Genomic DNA, 21,361 nt, shown 5'->3' with positions numbered 1-21,361 from the left:
CCTAACATGAGCAAGGCTGAAGGTCCGGTTATTTAAAGACCGGATGGGGGGAGAGGCCCTTGCAGTGGCCCTTATGTGCCTCCACAGTCTTGTTAGGAATAGGAGGAGAACCTCGTCCTAACATGAGCAAAGTCGAAGGTCTGGTTACTTAAAGATCGGATGGAGGGAGAGGCCCTTGCAGCAGCCCTTATGTGCCCCCACCACCTTGTTAGGAACAGGAGGAGAACCTCGTCTTAACATGAGCAAAGTTGAAAGCCCAGTTACTTAAAGACCGATGAGGGGAGAGGCCCTTGCAACGGTCCTTATGTGCCCCCACCGTCTTGTTAGAAACAGGAGGAGAACCTCATCCTAACATAAGCAAAGTCGAAGATCCGATTACTTAAAGATCGGATGGGGGAGAGGCCCTTGCAATGACCCTTATGTGTCCCCACAGTCTTGTTAGGAACAGGAGGAGGACCTCGTCCTAGCATGAGCTGAAATTGACTATGTCAGGGATAGGAGGAAAATCTCATCCTAACACAAACAAAAATCCGATCGATCAAGATCGGATGAGGAGAAAAGCCTCCTCAGCGGCTCCTCTACATCCCCACAACCCCGCTAAGAGCAGAGGGAAAACCCTCGTCCAAATAAAAAGAAAAAGGGAGATAAAAAGGAAAGACGACAAACTACTCCAGCGATAAGCGAAAAATGAACTACATCAAAGACACAAGGACCTCGTCTCAACAAGGAAGGATACTCCTATCAAAAACCCTCAGTCGCTAAGAGGAAACTCAACACAGGCCGAGGAGAAATAGACAAAAAGAGTTCGGCAAATGATAACTTAATACAAGAATGGACAAGATAATGAAAATTTTTCTTTTCATTTCATTAGTGAAGTGTACATTACAAAGCCTTGAAGGCCAAAAAAGAGAAACGACAAGAAAAGAAAAAAGAATACATGGAAGGATGAAAGATAAAAAAAAAGAGGGGGCTTTAAGGAAGCTTAGCTTCTTCCGACTTCGAGCTCTCGGTTTCAGTCCTTATTAGGGATTGCTTTAAATTTTTGACTTCTTCTTCCAGTTCCATCTTTCTTAGCATCATCTCCCGATACATCTGGTGGAACCATCGGCCTTCGTCCTCCGACTCTCGAAGCCTCTTCCTCAGGACCTCGGACTCCGTCTCGGTATCTTTGACCGCCTGCTGCTCGTGGACCAGCTGAATCTTCAGTCGCTGCAGTTCGGCCTCCTCCCGTCCAAGGGCCATAGACAGTTCTGCCATGGTCCCCCTCAAGGAGTGGAGCTCGTCGGAGCCTTGTGTAGAGGTAGACTGGGCTCTCTCAGATAACTATCTCTGAAGGCGAGCAACTTCGTCGGTCGCCGTCTTGAGCTTCCTTCGGTAGTCCTCTACCTGCCCGTACCAACCGACCCGATAGGCGTTGTAGTTCGCCTCAGCATCTTGCAGCTGCTTTTGAAGGTCGGAGAATTTGATCGACCAGTCTCGGTCGTGTTTGGCCTGAGTTGCAAGCCAGGAGTGGCGTGATCAGACATTGGAGTGGCGTGATCAGACATTGACATGACCTGACGGGACCATATGGGGATCGACCTTTCCAATTATGGTAGCTAGCAACAGTTGAAGGGAATGCAGCCTACGATCAGAGGTGAGGATCGACGAGGGATCCTTTGGTCAAAGATGATGCTGGAGTCGGGATCTTTCTTGGATCGATGCCCAATGTCCGTATGTCGCTCTGATATTAGTGGCTAAGGATTTACGATCGAAGCTAAAATCGATAGTCAAAGCTTAGATTAGCGATCGAAGTTAACATTGACGGCCGAAGCTAGGGTTGGCAGTCAAAGTTAGGATCGGTAGCCAAAACGAGATTGGTAGGATTTTCTACCAGGATTCTCCATTCGAAAGGGCCAGTCAGAAGGTGAGGATCGGTGAGGTTTAAAGTGAAATCCTCCACTGCTGCATTATGTACCAAATGATTTTCTTTAGTATATTTTTTTCATAGTTCTGAGATGATATATCTATCATTGGGATTATACTCATATATCTCCGATCGATACTGTGGCGACGATCTTGCATACTTCATCACAGATCGTCCATTGATTCATGTCTTCAGCACGAATGATATATCACCTCTCAACATTAAGGATGATCATCCAAAGAGACAAAATTCTATAATATACAAGCTATTCTCCATGAAGATCTTCAAATATATGCAATTTTAAGTTGGGTGGAAGCAAATAACCACTCCCCAAATGCTCTCAGGATGCACAGCGTGTCTCATATTAGGGTTGACAATTTGTGTTCACGGGTCGTAAATGGATCGTGTTGATTTTGAAATATAACATAGATTAACTCAACCTGAACACGATCTGTTTAATTAAATGGGTCGATCTGTGGAACATGAATACGACACGAATATATACGGATTGACATGACACGACCCATCTAATACGATTAATAATCGTATTAACGGATTAAATGGATATATGACCCATCTAATGATCCGTTTAACTATTTGAATTATTTACAAAATTTAACTAAAATAATAAAAATTTAATCAAATAATTAAAATAATATAAAAATAATTTAGTTACTTGTTATGTTAATTCATAGTTTTGAATTTCACCATTGTTTGTTTTAAGTTAGGGTTATAATTTTTTAATTTTTTTATTTACTCTCAAATAATAAATATATTAAATATATTTAAATATATCGTATAATTTATTAATTTATTTAATCAAAATGGATCAAAATAGATTATGCTAATCAATTTATTTAAGACATGAATTTACTATGTCACAGGCGGTTCAATTTTTTTATAATTTAAATTTATTTATTTTAAATTTAAATCTGTCTCATATGCGTAATAGATCGCGTCGAAAATTATCAGCCCCACCCCATATTCCAGCGTACGGCGTTGGGGCTGTTAATCGCAAAAGCACGTTCTTGACTGCGTTCAGGTCAAACTTGGTCGAGTGGACCCACCGAACACCGCAACGAAGCCCGGAAGACAAAACCAGCCAATTGTTACAACACCCCTCGCTGATGAGAGGTTTTCACACTGAGTGGGACCCACATTCGAACGCTCACTGCTGAGAGGTTTTCGCACCCCACGCTGATGAGGGCCCACTGAAATCGCACACCAACTGACGAGGGGGGCCACTGAAATGGTGGGGCCCACTGAGAGGCCTGCTGAAATGGCATGGGCAGTGGGCCACACGGCATAACCGATGGCGCTTCCTGTGCCGTGTCCGACGTCTTTGTGCTGATCATCGAATAAATAATGGTGACGGCTCCCGAAAGGTGGAGGACGGGACAAAATTTTCTCGCCAACCAGCCAAGACCAATTTGCTCTACATCACCCCTTCTGAAAATATCCCCATAATGCATAGATAACATCCACCGTCCATCAATACCCATAAACAACGTATCTGCTTTGTAGATTGTACCATCCTATCGAGATTAATATGGATCCACAAAATCATAACAACATTCATTTTCGTTATAATTAGGGCTGCAAAAAAGTTTCAAACTGGTTCGGTCTAATCATTCTCCATGACGACTGGATCAGATTTTATATTTAAAATCAAAATTAAAACTATTAGCTATTTGATCGGTCAAAATAATTTAGATCTATAAATATGTCTCAATTCAAAATATTTTGTTTTGGACTGGATTGAGTTTATGATGAGTCAAACATATTATTATTTTTTAATAATTAAAATATAATTATTAATAATTAAATATAATTAATTAAAATTTATATAAAATTAAAAATAAATAATTTAAATAAAATTTTTAATTTAGTTTAAATAATTAATTATTTTTATATTTTTAAATTATGATAAAATGTGAATTTTAAATATAATATAATAAAAAGTAGGAGAGGAGAGATATGGTTGTTGAGATGGAAAAGAAAAATTAGCTTAATCAAAAATTCATATAATAGATTAAAAAAATATTTAAAACAAAATAAGAGATTTATATTATAGATTTTTGATTATACTGGATTGGATTCAAATTGGATCATGATTATTTTTTTTTGATTTAAATTAAATTTAAATGACATACTAGGCTGGATCAGATCAAGTCGAAAAACATAAGATTAGACTGCATCTGACTTGGGGGGAAAGAATCAGATTGGCATCGGCTCGGATCATGACACAATCCGAACCCCCTGCACCCCCGGTCACAAACTCTTGTTTCTTTTTGTTTTCTTTGTTTTTTGATTTTTTTTTTGCAATGACGGGGCGACCCATTCGCAGCCCTAAATGTAAATTTATTCGTTCGTAGCCTTAGATATAAATTTATCAATCATCTCGTAAGCGCTGACGGCTGGAATCTGGATCGATTCTTTTGGATTTATTTTTGGCTCCCCCCGATCCCAATCCTACGATGACGAGAGGATAGATCGCAAAGGCGAGAGCGAAAGCGGGAATAAAAGAAAGACAAAAGGCGAGGAGAAAAGGGCTGGGTCTTTCGTTGGTTGCGCGTGGACCACAGCGGAGGTTCTCTCTCTTCTCTACCACCACAGGTAGCTCTTCTCTTCTCCCCCTCTGTCTCACACTCTCTCTCGTTTTGATCGAGATGGTTCGGTTTTGTGTCTGGATCCAGTTTTTGTTGGAGTTGCTCCGTGTTCTTATCGGAAGAGGGACCGGAAGTGAAATCCAACTCGTTCTCTGATCCAAAGGTAGATAAAACAGAAATCGGATTGGAATTTATGTTTTTTATTTGATATTTGGATTCGATATTTGTTTATCGTTTCTTTTGTTTTGTTTTGTTTTCTGTCTTTGGGGTTAAGGATTGCATTTATATATAAGACATCGAGTTTGTGTGGTTTCGGTACGGTTTCTAGTGGATTTTTTTTTTTGAAGCAAAAGGTTTCTAAAAGGTCGATTTTTTTTCCAATGAAAAACTGAGAAACTTAGTACATATTTACCGTACGCTGAGTTAGTACAGTTATATAATTGGAGCTTTAGGGGTTTTTTTCTTACCAATCTTTCCTAATTTTTTTATTTGTAGGGAGAGATTGCTCGCTAAAAAGCTCTCTGAGCGTGGAGAAGCGAGTGCGAGGCAGAGACGGAATGAAGTGTTAGTGGTGAAGTGATTTGTAGGTTGGTGTCTTCAGCTATGGGTTTCAAGCCGCTGGTCTGGTACTGCCGGCCGGTGGAGGACGGGGTCTGGACGAAGGTCGTGGAGAATGCTTTTGGAGCATACACGCCCTGCGGCACTGAGACCCTGGTGGTTTGCATCTCCCATTTGGTTCTCTTGGCCGCCTGTGTTTATCGGATATGGAGGACCAAGAAAGATCTCACTGTTCGGAGATTCTGTCTGAGGTCCCGGACTTACAATTACATGTTGGGGTTTCTGGCCGCGTACTGCACTGCAGAGCCTTTGTTTAGGCTGGTCATGGGTATGTCAATAACGAATCTGGATGGACAAAACAGTCTTGCCCCTTTTGAGGTGAGTTAAATTTAATTTACTCGTAGTGTTATCTCTTGAATTGATAGAGTTGCTTTTTACTTGGTTGGTAAATGTTCATATCTGAAGCCATGAGTTTGGTTCACCGAATTACTTAGTATTCTACTTTTTTTTATCATAAATCTGTGAAAATGTACCTAACAGCGAGCTTTTGTGAATTTGGCCCTGCGTTTGCAACTGATTCTTATAAATTATCACGACCTTGAAAGTCACATTGGTTGTAGTTTGCAATTTGCCATAAGAGGCCTTTAAACTGAACCATAGATGAGATTTGAAAAAGATTTCTAAAATTTAAACATGCTGTAGCTGTTGAATTAGTATGCAATGATCAAACATTAAATTAGAGTCTAAATTGACAAGTCTGGAAGCACACTCGCTTGAACCCCATCTTTTCCAACCTATGTGAGAGATAGACCTGAAAAATTTACTATGGATGCATTTTTTTTCCCTTCACTCTCTTTCAAAATTCTTATGTCTACGAAAAGAGCTTTTACTGTATTGGTTTTGTTTTGCAGTTTGACATGTATATTTAGCTGCATACTTTATTGTTGATATCTGCTATCACCATCCTCCTTTACAGATAGTTTCACTGCTTGTCGAGGCTGCTTCTTGGTGTTGTATGTTTATTGTTATTGGAGTAGAAACTAAAATCTACATCCACGAGTTCCGGTGGTATGTCCGGTTTGCAGTCATCTATGTTCTGATCGGGGAAATTTCTATGTTCAATCTTGTTCTCTCGGTGAGAGAGTACTATGACAGGTAAGATACTTGGTTACATTTAGTTACATGCAACTGCTTTACCATATCTGCTTCATAGCAGCTATTATCTTGACAATTATCATGTGACAAGTTGATATAATCATCGAAAATCTAGAATTTGTTTGAATTGTTGAAAATGAAAATTAGAAAGCTCTTAGTAGTTAATGTATATGTGTGCGTGCATGTGCTTTAATGCAACAGCATGCAATAGTATTTTAACATGTTTGAATTGTTGAAAATGAAAAATTAGAAAGCTCTTAGTAAATGTATATGTGTGCATGCATGTGCTTTTATGCAACAGCATGCAATAGTATTTTAACATCAGGTGAAGACAAGTCCATGTAGATTTGAGAAGTCTATCCCATGTCCATGATAAATCCATGAAGCATTGATATCATCATGATTTGTAATATCATCTGTTCATGGATCTGAAACAGCCCAATAAATCATATGGAATGCTTATGTCTCATTCCAATATTTAGATGCCATCTTTTGTTAAATTTGGACCAGTGTAGTTCACATGTAATGGCAAAATGCACACTTTCATTTATGCAATTACAGTTTTTATGCATTTAAGTTGCAATATGCATGCCTTCTCTTATTCAATACCAGTTTTTATGCATTTAAGTGGAAGGGAAACGTTATTGATATCTATGTTTGTCTGTGCAGGTCAACGTTTTATTTGTATATTAGTGAGATAGCGTGCCAGGTTTGTTTTTTTTATCTTGTGTATATCTTACTGATACTTAAATTAGTCATCATGATTTGTGTGCCTTAGAAGTCAATGTTCACTCGTCACATTTCATGAATTTCATACCTGCATTCTGGATGTCTTTGTTCAGAATGTCATGCCCTTTGATTGGTACAGCATCTTGGTCAAACTTCTTCTGTATCTATTTCAAAGCATGCAAAACTTCGTGAAGGATATTGTTTTCTTAATGCAGATTTTGTTTGGAATTCTGCTGCTGGTGTATGTTCCCAGTTTGGACCCTTACCCAGGATATACTCCAATTAGAAATGAGGTGTTTGTTGATAACACCGTTTATGAAGCACTTCCTGGGGGAGAGCAGATTTGTCCCGAGAGGCATGCCAATATATTTTCCAGTGGGTACCATGACAAATACAATTAAATGCTATATAACATTGACCATTATGAAAGACAGGAAGATAAACTTGCATTGCTCTAACTGGTACATTCATCTTGGATATTTGCTGTGATGTTTTTTGTTAGAAACATTTTTTTCATGGGTGACTCCCCTCATGCAACAAGGCTATAAAAGGCCTATCACTGAGAAGGATGTCTGGAAATTAGATACATGGGATCAGACAGAGACATTGAATGACAAGTATTCTTTTCTGTCATCTCCTTCATTAGTTTCCTCTTGGATCACCAATATGTAAATTGCATAATCTTTGTAACATCATTTTGTTTCAGGTTCCAGAAATGCTGGGCTGAGGAATCCAAGAGACCCAAACCATGGCTTTTGAGAGCACTGCATCGCAGCCTGGGGGGAAGGTATGAGCTGAGCTGATAATTGCTATTTTCTTCCATAGGTCCTGGAGACAAAATGTTTCATTCAATTTCTTTTTCTAAAATACTTCACATGATTAAATCAACTATCTGAGAGATTCAGTTGCATTCCTAATTTGTCTGCAGATTTTGGCTGGGAGGAATTTTCAAGGTAAGAAATACTAATATTCGCAGTTTTAGTAGGTCTTTTTTTTTTTTTTAATTATTTGATTTTTAATAAGTTGAAGATAAAGATTGTGAACATACTGGAAATCAACATGGCTACAACAGTTTGGTGGTATCTGTTTTCTGGAATCAGTTAATTTAGTTGTTTAATGCACGTGCAAAAGCTCGTTCAAGATATTTTCTGCTGTATTCTTTGCTCACAAGTTAGACCGAGATTGTTCAAAGTAGATGTATTTCTGGGGCCGCTCCAGTACAAATTATGAAGGATGGAATGAAACCAATATTCTGAGATCTCATTAAGAAACTTATGCATATATGGTGGACTGAATCAACAAAACACCCAAGAAGGGCTTTTGGTTTTTCTGAAATATCTCCTAGTTGTATCTAGTTCTGTTGTATATCAGCAATGCTGATTTACATAATTACATGGGATCGTCATGTATTGTTTTAGTAAGATACATGAAAGGACATGAAAATGGTACTTACATGTAATGTGCTATTCTCTGGATGGTTCATTTGTTTCATCATTGTTACCCATCCAAGATTTTCTCATGGTACGCATGCTTGAAGATTGCCTTGTTGGTTTATCACTTTGGGACATGTAGTGAAATGGTTACTAACAAATACACATTACAATTTTTATGAACATGTTTGTCTGATAAAACCTCACACCAGTGTGCAGATGCTCCGGAGGATAAATCTATTCTTGATTATAAAGGGGTTGCATTTCTGGATTCTTTTCCATTTAGACATTTTAACTCTTCATATGGAGCTTTAGAAATTGTAACTATCCATTCAGTGAAGAATATGTTATTATCTATTTACTACTCCCATAGTCAGTTTTTTCATATTTTCATATTTTCTCATGAATAATTTGTTTCTTCACCTTGCAACTCACCTTGCAGATTGGTAATGATGCTTCTCAATTTGTGGGCCCACTAGTACTGAACCAACTCTTACAGGTAAATTTCTCTCCTGGTGACAACTGCATATGTATAAGACACTGCTTTTTCCTGCTCCTCATTTTCTTTGTCTATCTTTTTGAGACATGTAATGGTCAAAACTTTCAAATTTTTCTATAAAGTTTTTTCAAATGTAAAGACGCCATCTTTTCCAGACTGAACAATCGTTTGGTTTGAAATGAAAATCAGAATTTAATTTTTGATGGATGTAGATTTGTGTGGAAGTTGCTTACAGTCTTGCAGTATTTGCACAGAAAATGTTTCCTTTACTTTTATGCAGTTATCCTGCATGATCTTGTTTTCTTGCTTTTACACTTTTGTGAAGTTTTTTCTAAAGGAGGTGCAAAATGTCAAAAATTTGCAACATATTTTGTTCATTTAGATGACCTAGTCACTGTGGAAAAGACTGTTTACTAGTTGTACTTTGTACTTTTTAATATCTATGGCCAGTGATGCATGCTTTTGTTTAGGGGTGCGCAAGAAAAGGGGTCGAACCGCAAACACGATCTGAATCGGTCTTTTCAATTTGGTTTATATTGGTTTTTTTTGAATTTGGTTTGGTTTTCGTTTGAGAAAGCATAAAACCGAAAAATTCGGTTCGGTTTCAGTCTGAGGTTTTAAAAATCCGATTCAAACTGACCTAACCTGATACAACCCGAATCATGTGTATATGTACAAATATATATATATATATTCAAACCAACCCAACCCGACCCGACCTATATATATCTCTATATATATATTTTATTTTTTTTCTTATATATGTATATTTATATATAAAATAGAATATCAACCCAATAAGTTGAATCGAACCGAACTGTTTGGTTTCAAGTAGTTTTTATAGATGGTTGGTTCGGTTTTGGTTTTAGAAAATCGATTTAAATCGGTTTGGTTTCAAATTTAGCTCCAATCTGACCCATCCCCACTTGTGCACACTCCTACTTTTGTTGTAGATGACATGACTAATACTTTTAGGATGCATTTGGTTCGCAATTGGAATCGGAATGGATTGGAATGGTCATATCCCTCAACGTGTTTGATTGGTGACCAGAATTGGAATCGGAATCAGAATGGAATTTAAATCCTAGGGAAGACTAGGGATTAGGTTTTGAGGGAGTAGGCATTCCCATTCTCTTCCGGAATCAGAATGAGAATGGAACTCACCCCAACCAAATGGTTGGAATGAAAGTCACTCATTCCCCTTCCCATTTCAGAGTCGAACCCCCCCACAACCAAACAGGCCCTTAATGTAAGGGATGGCTTATTAGTTATACTTTGACTTGGAATCTAGATGATCAAAGCCCCGGCCAGAAGTAAGGTCAAGTACCATTGCATTTCAGCTAGTGTGCAAAGTAGTACTTGTAGTGAGCCAAGAAAAGGAATGAGGTAAATTGAACAACCATGTATAGGTCATTCAAAGTTACCATCTGCTGTAATTTGTTTTATATCTTATGAACCTGTGGAGGACAAGACCATGAGGTAATGAGGGCTTTGTAACCATGGCTAGTAAGGGCAGTGACAAAGTTAGCTAATAATGTTATTAGGAAGGTGGGCAAGTGGTAGGATAACAATGCCTGCAATTCAGATCAGATGTAGGAGGATTAATAATGAAATTGAATGCTCTGCTATTTTTTTGAGAAGTCATATAATGCTAGAAATTTGTTCAGGAGAGTTATTGTGACCTGTGTATTTGCACATTTTAGTGGTTAAAATGTGTTTGATCTAGTATGTGTGACAACAGTAGAAGTTTATGTACCGGTTAATAAAATGATTTGTAAGATTGTAATTTGCTCTCCAAAGTATAACGGATGGTGGATTCCTTAATGAAGGCTATAATGGCAATGAGTGTCATGAAACGACCATATTAGAGGGCGAAGTTTGGATATCCTTGAGGATTTAATTTGATTTCATGTGCTTGAGATATTCGATGCCATTACTATAGTAATGTTAAGCATGTACAAATTGTATATAGCATCTAGAACAAGCAGTGAATATAGCATCTACAACAAGTAGTGACATATGCGACATGATAATTTGTAAATTGGCCATGAAAAGTAGCCAACATAGAGCTAGAATCAGCTGATGATATAAGGGACAGGATGAAAGATTAGTGTCTTCAACAAAATGTCATCAGAAAATTTTCTTTTGGATATGCCTGTTCATTATGAAAATGTCCATCAAGTGATTTTTCTTTTCTTGGACATATTCAATGGTAAGTGAAATTTAATTGATGAATATGTTGTTATCCACACCTTTACCCATTAAAAAGGGACTGCTTGTGGTCATTGATCAATGTTTTAAACAGCAGTTGTGATAGGCATTTTAGTAACCCTATAGCGCAAAGTTGGATATAATTAATTAGATTTGGTAAGAAAGGATGAGCAAGGTAATACTCTTAAAGTTATTTGAGGACCTATTTTTTTTCAGGATGATATTAACTAGTAAAAAAATTAAAATATTTTCTTACAGTCATAGATTATATTACTGATCTTTCCAAAATGGAGAAATCTTAATAATTCAGTCAAGTTACTTGAATAATCATCTCTATTCTACCAAATAATAAACAAGCAACATAAAGCTGGAAATAAATAATTAATTAGGAATTATTGAAACGGTTAAGACATAAGCTGGAAGTAAGACATTTGGGCACCAGTAAGAATGATGAGGGTTATAACTCACCCACATAAAAGTCCCAGCTTGCCACAAAAGTAATCCATATTTGATCTACATGAACTACCTTGGCCAATGCTGGTCTTATCGAGTTTCCTAGGCAACAACTAAGTAGCTGGCTTGCATGGAGAGGCTATCGGCCTATGTAGCACCTAAGCAAGGAGGCTGGTTGGGTGGGTGCGGGGGGAGGCTAGATGGTCCAGGCTTTCACCTTCTATAATGATGAATATGGATATGTAACCCCAACTCAACAAATCTGCAAGTTAGGATTAAGCAACTCTTATGATTGATTGATGGCACATCAACTCTTAAAGAATTGGTGCTGAATTTTAGACTAGAGAAACTTTAGGAAGTGAGGGGCTTTATGTGAAACCTAGAAAGTCAATTAGCGGGTTCAGAGATCTCCATTATTAGTCATAATATATGCACATGCATCTAAGATGCAACCATTCAAAGCCTTCCTCAAGTTAGAGTCTAGTTGAGGAGGTGGGAAAGGAAGATCCACTCTCTTTCGGTTTGCGGGAATGGAATTTCAATGTGGCACGGTCCAAAGTTTCATCCAAAAGGATACATTTTGTTGGAAAAATTTCAGCTATCAACTTATACAAAGGTATTTCCCTATATTGGCCTCCTTTTAGAATTTTGTTGAAAGGCTCATGCTTTTTGATGAAACCATTTATAATTAGTTTGGAATATTTAAACCATGAGTGAGGTGTTGATGATATCAATATCACCTTAAGTCCCTTATTTAAGTTTTGTTAAAGATTTTTATGATACAAGGTACAAGTTTTTTCTTTTATTTTAATTTAAACTTTAAAGAATATTGTATGCAGAGTACATTACCCAAATAATATTAAAAAAAAATTATTTACAAAATTAATGCATGTTTGAACTTATTTACAAAACTAATGTAAATCTATAAAATGCCATTTGAAATGACATTTTTTTGGTGGAAAACGCCATTTCAAATGGCATTTTATGGGTCCACGTCACCTCCTCCCTCATCCCCCGTGGACCACAAAAAAAAAAAAATTCAAAATCGCCATTTGAAATGGCGTTTTCAAAGCAAAAAAAGAAAAAGAAGAAAAAAATAAAAATGATCTTTTTAATTTTAAATGACGTTTTCAAAGCCTTTCAATGGTCCCAAAAAAAAGAAAAAAAAAGAGAAAAATATCGGTGCCTTACCGATCTGTACCGGCTCATACCGCACCGTACGTAGCAGTTTGTGCCCGTATCATACCGAGATGTATTAGTGCGGTCTGGTTCATCTCATTTGCCGAAAAATCGGTCTGAATCTTATTGGTTCTCCACCGATACGGTACGATACGGATCGTATCGACCGGTTTGTGTCGGTACGGAATACCATGCATCCAGCTGTAGTCCTAGTAGATTTGGGTCCGACACATCCATTAAGTCAATGATTTTTAAAAATTTTGCATGATCTCATAGGTCCATTTTTTATTAATGTACATATTCTAAAACATCCGTACAATTATTTTTTTTTGGTATGGATGCAACTTGGAATCCTCGTCCTCACCATGATGGGACGATTGTGTCGGATCCAAATCTACTAGGGCTACAGCTGGATGCATGGTATTCCGTACCGACCCAAATCGGTCGGTACGGCCTGTATCGTACCGTATCGGTGGGGAACCAGCAAGGTTCAGACCGATTTTTTGGCAAATGAGATGAACCGGACCGCATTGGTACATCTCGGTACGGTACGGGCACGAACTGCTACGTACGGTGCGGTATGGACCGATACAGGTCGGTAAGACACTGGTATTTTTCTCTTTTTTTTTTTTGGATCATTGAAGGGCTTTGAAAACGTCATTTAAAATTAAAAATGTCATTTTTATTTTTTTCTCTTTTTTTTTTTTTGCTTTGAAAACGTCATTTGAAATGGCGTCCTTGAAAATGCCATTTCAAATGGTGCTTTCAAAAACGCCATTTCAAATGGCAATTTTGAAATTTTTTTTTTTGGTCCACGGGGGATGGGGGAGGAGGTGACGTGGGCCCATAAAACGCCATTTGAAATGATGTTTTTCACTAAAAAAATGCCATTTCAAATGGCATTTTATGGATTTGCATTAGTTTTGTAAATAAATTTAAATATGCATTAGTTTTGTAAATAATTTTTTTTTAATATTATTTGGATAATGAACTCATTGTATGCACTCCACCTTACCTATTATTACAATACTAGCTTTTGGGTTCCTTAACCTTGTATAAGTTCTCGAGATCTCCCCAATGCAAGACCAATGAGGGTCTAAATACGTACCCACACGGGTTCTCGCATACTTTTCCCATTTAAGCCATGACATCATTACCAAGCTAAGGGTCCAAATCTAGTCAAATCCAATCACAAACACCATGATCGATTCATGATTAGCCCTAAGAGAACCCGTATTGTCACTTGCTTCATATGGCCATGGGCAGGGTAAGCTTTGATACCATTGGTAATGACGTAGGATTTCACTCAAAAAGGCTAATCAGAACGTGCAGTTTTGGATTCTTCACCCAAGATCTCCCAAGTGCACAACCAATGTGGTATGAGCACATGCCTGCATTCTCACGTATGTCCTCAACCCGAGCTATTGCGAACTTGCTATCAGTAGAAAACATCATTATGTATATAGTGTGTACTCTTGTGAACATCCTCTAGTGATGAGAGGTAGGTCGATTGCATGTTTTGCATGTTGCAATATATATCCTAAAGTTCTAGATTTATGCAACCTTTTTGATGTAAAGTGTGGCAGAGAAGTTATTTTTATGTTTTTTGTTAATACCTTTTAGCTTTATATTTTGGTTTCATGAGTAAATAGGCATGCTATTAATGGTACCATATCCTCTTTAGCATTGTCATGTAATATATATGCAAGATATCCCATCTTTTCTTCCCCCTGCCCTCCCCCTCCTCTCTCTGGTTTCTATCTTTGATAAGCAATTATAATGGATAAAATGTTAACTAATACAAAAGTTCGACTTATGGGATGTAATACGATGTTGATCAGCCCAGAAGTTAAACTATTTTTTTGATTATATGTTTTAATTTTATTTTGGTACGTTAACAATTATATGGCTATTAAAATGTGCCTAAGACATTAGCTGCTTACATGCATAAGCAGTGTATTAATTGCTAATTTTTCTGCATCTTATTAACTTCTATATTAAATTCTGATGGGATGATTTGTTTTTCTTGTTTGAGAATCTCAACATGCATAAATAGTTTATAGACCACTGCCTCAATTTGATTTCATATCAAAATAGCAATCCAAATGGATGAGATTTCAAATTTGGGGTGACAATTCATTTCTCCATCCAAATAACCTGGATCTTGCAACAGTTCCTGCACATATATAGATTTGTTGAAGAGAAAACATCTTCGTCTATCAAGAACTATTTTGATATTGATTACAAAAAAATGTGTCCATTTTAGAAGGAAAAATCTAAAGGCCCCTTAAACCTCTTCTTGCTTATTTCATAGTCTAACAGTGTAAATGCATTTGGACAAATTTTAGTGGAACAGAGAAGTTGAATCTGCCATCATATTTGGGATGGGTTGAGCTATGCTTTGTGGTCTGCACCATTGCCAAAGTACAAAAGGCTGCCATTTGATGCATTACACCAATAAAATATGGCATGCCTATAATGATGCTGTATGATACACAGTAGTACGTAGCACACCATGGTATCTTGTATTGCATTCCATGAGCATGCTTCTCAAGGACTGCCACATGGCAGTACATAATCTTGTCATGCTATGCTGCCACACATTCCCAATCACATGATAAATGAAAAAGAAAAAAAAAAAAGCACCTAATTGTGTTAGTTTGCTCCTGTCTGTGTCAAATGGCAGGTAGGCACATTGGCGAGGACAATTATTTCATGATACAGGGGTTTGTACTCCATATACTGTCCCCATATATGGCGGGCAAAGTACATGCTTCAGGACATAGACCAGATTAGTGCGGAACATGTATTGATGAATGCACCCTTTGTATCACAGAAGCATCTTTGCTGTAGGATATTTAGGTGCTTTAGATGACGGTCTTTTCAACAAAGTAGTGATATCTGCCAAGTTTTCATTGGCAATAGTTTCTCTGTATGAGAATATTTGGTAATGTAGCTAGTACAAAGCTTAATAATAGTTTTTGTGCTTCAGCTTTGCAAATTAGAACATAAGATCACAGGTTGGACATTTTTGGAAGGAGATACTATTAAAGTTTTTGATTGTGTCCTCCATATTGAAAACCAGTTTTGTATTTGTAATTCTTGTATTGATAATAAGTTTATTTGGTAAATCTATGCAAATATGCAGTTTTAATATATGTAACTATGCTAGATTTGTCCATCTGGTGTGGTGAATCTTTTTCTAAATAGTTGTTATAAAATGCAGTCTATGCAAGAAGAAGATCCATCTTGGAACGGCTACATATATGCCTTCGCAATTTTTGCTGGAGTGGTATGGAACCATATTTTCAGATTAAACGTTTGCAGCTTAAAGTTTATGTCATTTCTAATCTCTTCTTCCATGTGCTTTTTAAATCTTTTATACTCTCAATATCTTCACTATGTTATTGAATTTTACTGGATAAATGGAAAGACATATATTTAGGAGGTAGTACAGCATATCTCATGATACATCAGTTGCTTCCATACTTGTAGTACTGCTTGCTGAAATATTTCTAAGTATTTTTAAATTTCTTGACCTTTACCATTGTTCATATTTTGCTAAAAATTACTGTATATGTGGGAAACCTATTCACAGAAAATAAAATCTCAAGAGAATGTATAATTTCTATGAAATGGCATTTTTTACCTTTCTAATTTAGAAATATTTAAGAGATTACTATGATATAAATTAAGGTTCACTGACTTGGAACCAGACCTCGTGCCGGTCGGTCAACGGTACGGATCGGTTTGCCTCCGTACCAGACCATACTAGGCCCCAACCAATACGGGAACGAAAGTGGGGGAGAGGGAGAATCGGAAAGGAAGAGAGAGAGAGGAGGGAGGGAGGGAAGGAAAGGGAGGCCGGAGGAGACGGTGGTGGTGGCTACCGGAGGGCTGTGGAGGCCCTCGAATGATCAAACCATGGAGGAAGAGAGAGAGGGAGGGAGAGAAACGGAAGGAGGGGTTGTTGGGAGGCCGGTGGTGGCTGTTGGAGGGTCGGAATCCCTCTGGCTTCCATTGGTTCAAAACAGGGGCAATAGCCTTTATTTTGATCGGGCTATTTTTTTTCTAACTACACTGGTTTGAAACAATGTTGCCGGCTTCATTGTGAATCGAAAAAAAAATAGCCCGATCGAAGTAGAGGCTATTGCCTCTGTTTCGAACCAATAGAAGCCATGCGGGGGGATTCTGGCCCTCTGGACACCGTCGGCCTCCCCGCAGCCCCCCTCCTTCCATTTCTCTCTCTCTCTCTCTCTCTCTCTTTGTCTATTTGGACTCAGGTGGAGATTATGCAATTTCGATAGGCCACCGACAACCTTTTCCTCTCTTTTCCTCTCCTTTCTTTCTCTCTCTTCCTCTCTTGCCTCCTCCCACCCTTCGTTTTCACAAGCTTTCTAAATTGAATGCCGTCGATGTGGTTCAGGACATCCTAAACTATCAAGTTTGGGATGATTCGGCGAATCTTGATATAAATTAGCTATTCGTGTGTCAACAATAAACTTTTATGACACTAAGACTGACTTATTCTAATTGAAAGTTTAGGTGCAATCAAGCAGAATTTCAAGAATACAATTACAATGAGCTCTATCCCACCAATTTAGTTTAAGAGTGATAAATGTGCATACGATGTATGAGTGTATGAATAATAAAAGGATTCGAGTCCCAGCTTAGCATCCGGTGGGACACCAGGACAAGGTACCATCCTATATGTTGGGATAGGGTCATCCTGCTAGTGTCGGAGTACCGCAATCGAAACGTCTTGGGACATCCTCTGCCCAAGTGTCGGGATGGGCGGGACAGTGGCGCATCCCGTTCTATGAAAAAATCTGGATAGCCCCACCCACGGGATTTAAAATCTTGAATAAAAGTACGTGCAAATTAGTGTCTTTAAGAATCCTTAAGACTCACATAGGTTCAATGACAAATGATGTTTTGCCTGTAGATATTTAATGGATGCAGTCGCTTGAGTTCTTAAAGATGTGTATGAGCTATATAGAAAATTATAACTTAATTTGCTTAAGCTTTTAAAAACTGAATTTCTAGCATTGAAAGCATTCTGATTATCATAAGGAACAATATGATTAAATGCACTCATGTTAGAATGAAGACAATTACAATACGATCTGTGCAGTAATATGAGCTGATATAAACTGTTATAGGATGATTGACTTTTGTGGTTGAGAAGGGAAAATGTTCAATTGCTTGTCATTCTTGGAGATCAATGGTGTTCTTTAAAAGAGACGAAGGACGTGGATGCTTTGCATTGTAGATATCTTACTGTTCAACAGGAAGTGACAAGCTAATAAGAAGAACAAATTAAATGCACAATCAATGGTGTTCATTTAAACCAAAAATAATTACACTAGTCACATAGCACGCACTTTGCAAGAATCATAGACAGTGTAAAATTGATGATATAAGTTGAAATGATTATGTCTTTCATCTAGAAACAACAAAGAGAGGAGCAAGCATATTAAATCTCGAGCTAGTAATGATGCATTCATTTTTGTGAAGGCAGTAGTAAAATCGAGGGCACAAGAAGATTCTTTTATAAGCCTCCTAGGTACTCATTCCCATGGGTTGTATGTCCAGATATATTTGATGAAAATTAACACCAACCAAAGTGAAGGAAGAAGGTTCTCAAATTTCAGTATGGTTAAAATCAGAAGGGATCAAACCAAGAAAGGCTGAATGCCGACTCAACCTGAATAGGGCTGTTTGAGCTATACCAAACCGAACTGGTCAAGAACATGAATTGTTTGGGCTGCGAGGTCGGTTTGGCCCCTTTAAAGCCTTGCAAGCCCCTTCCACCTTCTCGATGCCCTCCGAGGTCTTCTCTCCCTCTTCCTCTCTCTCTCCCCCCCTCTCCCCTCCCTCCTCCCTCCCAATTCGCCATGATCGGAGCTTCAAAGCTCTATCGCTTGTTCCGCTTGTCCGGTCACTACTCTTGTTCGTTCAATTGCTCATTCCGCTTGCTTGGTTGCTCATTGGGCCCTCTTCAATGCCCATCGATGCCCACCAACATCCAGGTAAGCCCCTCTGCCTCTCTTCCCACGTCCCTCCCTTTCTCTCTCCTCCCTCCCTCTCTATCCCCCTCTTTTTTTTTCTTCCTTTTTTCTCTCCCCATATCTCCCTATTTGGGTACTGTTGCGGCCAACTCTCCGTCGTCTGTCGTCGAGAACGAACACCTGCAAAATAGCATCCACGCAGATCGGATTTGTATCCGACGGGGACCCTCCAATGCTCAAGTCAGAGAGGAAAGTTGGTGAACAGGAGTTGAATGTAAGCAATAGCAGAGTTTTGACCCTGAGTTGGCTTACCAGTCCTGTTTCTCTTACTCCCTTTTATAGATGAGGTTTTCGTAACCGTCGGACGTGATCCTGTGTTTTATGGCGCTAAATTATCGGGTCATAATCGCATAGTGAATCGTTAATTCTCACTGATCGTGCCGTGATATGCGGTCGATAACCGTTCGTGACGGTTATGGTATGTTAAGCAAATTAGCCGATCATATGTCGGTAGAACCGACCATATGTCGGTAAAATTCATGAGCAACCATCGGCTAGTAGTTCTGTTATGTCGATGGTCTAAGTCATCCGCTGTCGATCGATAATTGTCGAATAATTAGTCGGTCAGCCGGCAATAGGTTGGTGCAGTTCGCTTAGTTGGTCGATAAAGAGTTGGAACCGTATATTCAGCTGATGTAGAGTCGGAGTTGTATGTCCGGTCGGTCAGCTGTTGTTGAGTCGAAGTCGGTAGTCGGTTGACCTGAGTCGGGGGTTGATTGACTTATCCTAACAGTTGCCCCCCACTCCCAAGTCCAAGGTGAGTCGACGTGTATATTACCACAGTTTGTCACGTTGGACGAAGAGAGTTATTTTTTGTCACATCGAATCCTGATTTTGATGCTGTTTTCTTCGAGATACGGATGATTGGCTATTTTATCGTATTGGCAGGTACAGTCGTCTGTCACATTGATCGGACGATTTGATATCAGTTGTCAGTGTCAGACATCGTTTCGGAAAGTCGATTCGGCATCTGATGATATGATTCTGACAAGTAGATTTGTTCAACGTGTTCGAATATTATTGGGTCGGAATTATTTACGTGGATAGAGGTGACGTGGCTCAATCTGGGGCAGGTGCGTCGAACCATCCGATCAATGATCGGTCCAGATGTTGTCATGTGTCGTCATCTGGTAGATCTTCGATTTGACTGCCTTCATCTCGACCGTTGAGGGATCCTATATATAGGGTCACTCTTAGCCAAATTTTCACTCTTCACTATTTTTGGTGCTGGGACTTTGTCAGATTGTTGCCCCAACGCCCAAGGTTATCGTTCCCAACTTTCAGGTCAATTTTGACTTTATTTTGAGTTCTTTCTTCTAAAGTCTCTGTCTTCTTCAGAGTTGTTCTCATGGCTAGGGCTTTTCCTTCTCGGAAAGATTGGTCGGAGAATTCGACTGATGAATCCCAGTCGAGTCCGGATGTGGAGGCCTCTTCACTTTCGAAACCGAACGTTGAATGGCTCCGAGAGTAGTTTTGTATCCCGGAGCAGTTTCAATTTTTCGTCCCTAGGGCCGATAGACGGGTGAATAACTCACCTTTGGGCCAAGTGGCCTTCTACGACGAAGATCTTCGGATGGATTTTTGATTTTCGATTTCGAAATTTGTTCGGAATATTTTGGATTATTACGGACTTTGCTCGGTTCAGCTGGCACCGAACTCGGTCCGACTGATAATTAGCTTTGGTTTATTGTGTCGGATGTTACCGACCATGCCCCGCCCTTCTCTTTTTCGAGCTTTTTTCGTCCTCCGACCTCATCCGAAGGTCCGAGGGTGGTGGTTTTTCAACTCCCGAAAAGGTCTTTCTTTTATTATTGGTCTTCCATCGTCCATTCATGGATGGAAGAACCAGTTTTTCTTTGCTTCTTCTCTTCCTTGGGGTTTTCCTTCTCGTTGGGGCGATTCACGAATCGGTCCCAACGACAACAGTCGAGTAGAGATCAACGACCAGGAGGACTTTCACCGGCTGAAAGACATGTTAGTCCCGAAACAGAAAGATCTTGTAACCGAACAGGCCTTTTATGACACCGGCCTTAGTTCGGTTCCTCATTTAGGTATAGTATAATTGGTCGGTTATTTCTGACTTTCCTTTTACTTGCTGAATTGTACTGATCTCTGTTGTAATTGCAACCATGCAGCAGAGGGTGCGAGTGTCGAATGCCGACATTCGTCAGCACGCTGCCAAGAAGAGGACAGCATCTGAGGTCGGGCCTTCGCGACCGTCAAAGAGGCATCAAGCACCAGCTCCAGTCGGCATTTCAATGTCGGTCGTGGAACCCGATGCCCCATCGTCATCGATTTCCGAACCAATCTTGGCACTGTCAGCTTCGACAGTGCTCTCTACTGCATCGTCCGAGGAAAGGGCGGCGAGGAAAACTACCAAAACATCGATAGTCCCACCACCTGAGGAGGTTCGGACCGAGGCAAGAGAGCCCAAACAATTTGTGGTTGTGCCAGTTGCTTCTTCAGTTGGGGTGCAGTCAAGCTCAAGCTTCTCCTCGCTTTCAAACATGGGGCTGTCGACAACAGACCGAGGGAAAGCTCTGGTGGCGTCGGTGGATGAT

At 39.1% G+C, this 21,361-nt stretch overlaps 1 protein-coding gene across 2 annotated transcripts in view; it reads left to right on the top strand.

Moving 5' to 3' along the window:
• The first annotated feature begins 4,383 nt into the window (after positions 1–4,383).
• Positions 4,384–21,361, top strand: part of LOC105033279 (ABC transporter C family member 2) — an 83,265-nt gene continuing 66,287 nt past the window's right edge. The window contains exons 1-10 of one of the 2 annotated variants that reach the window (XM_010908014.4): positions 4,384–4,522; positions 5,011–5,451; positions 6,050–6,228; positions 6,898–6,937; positions 7,173–7,332; positions 7,460–7,574; positions 7,664–7,744; positions 7,886–7,910; positions 8,830–8,886; positions 15,956–16,021. In XM_010908014.4, coding sequence (XP_010906316.1) covers positions 5,119–5,451; positions 6,050–6,228; positions 6,898–6,937; positions 7,173–7,332; positions 7,460–7,574; positions 7,664–7,744; positions 7,886–7,910; positions 8,830–8,886; positions 15,956–16,021 — 1,056 coding nt within the window. In that variant the 5' untranslated portion in view covers positions 4,384–4,522; positions 5,011–5,118. Of the gene's footprint in view, positions 4,679–5,010; positions 5,452–6,049; positions 6,229–6,897; positions 6,938–7,172; positions 7,333–7,459; positions 7,575–7,663; positions 7,745–7,885; positions 7,911–8,829; positions 8,887–15,955; positions 16,022–21,361 lie in introns of both variants that reach the window. The other variant, XM_010908015.3, reaches the window with a different exon arrangement.

Source organism: Elaeis guineensis, chromosome 5 (assembly GCF_000442705.2).
Source record: "Elaeis guineensis isolate ETL-2024a chromosome 5, EG11, whole genome shotgun sequence".
NCBI classification, from domain to species: domain Eukaryota; kingdom Viridiplantae; phylum Streptophyta; class Magnoliopsida; order Arecales; family Arecaceae; genus Elaeis; species Elaeis guineensis.
This window is presented reverse-complemented; position numbering and strand designations above follow the sequence as displayed.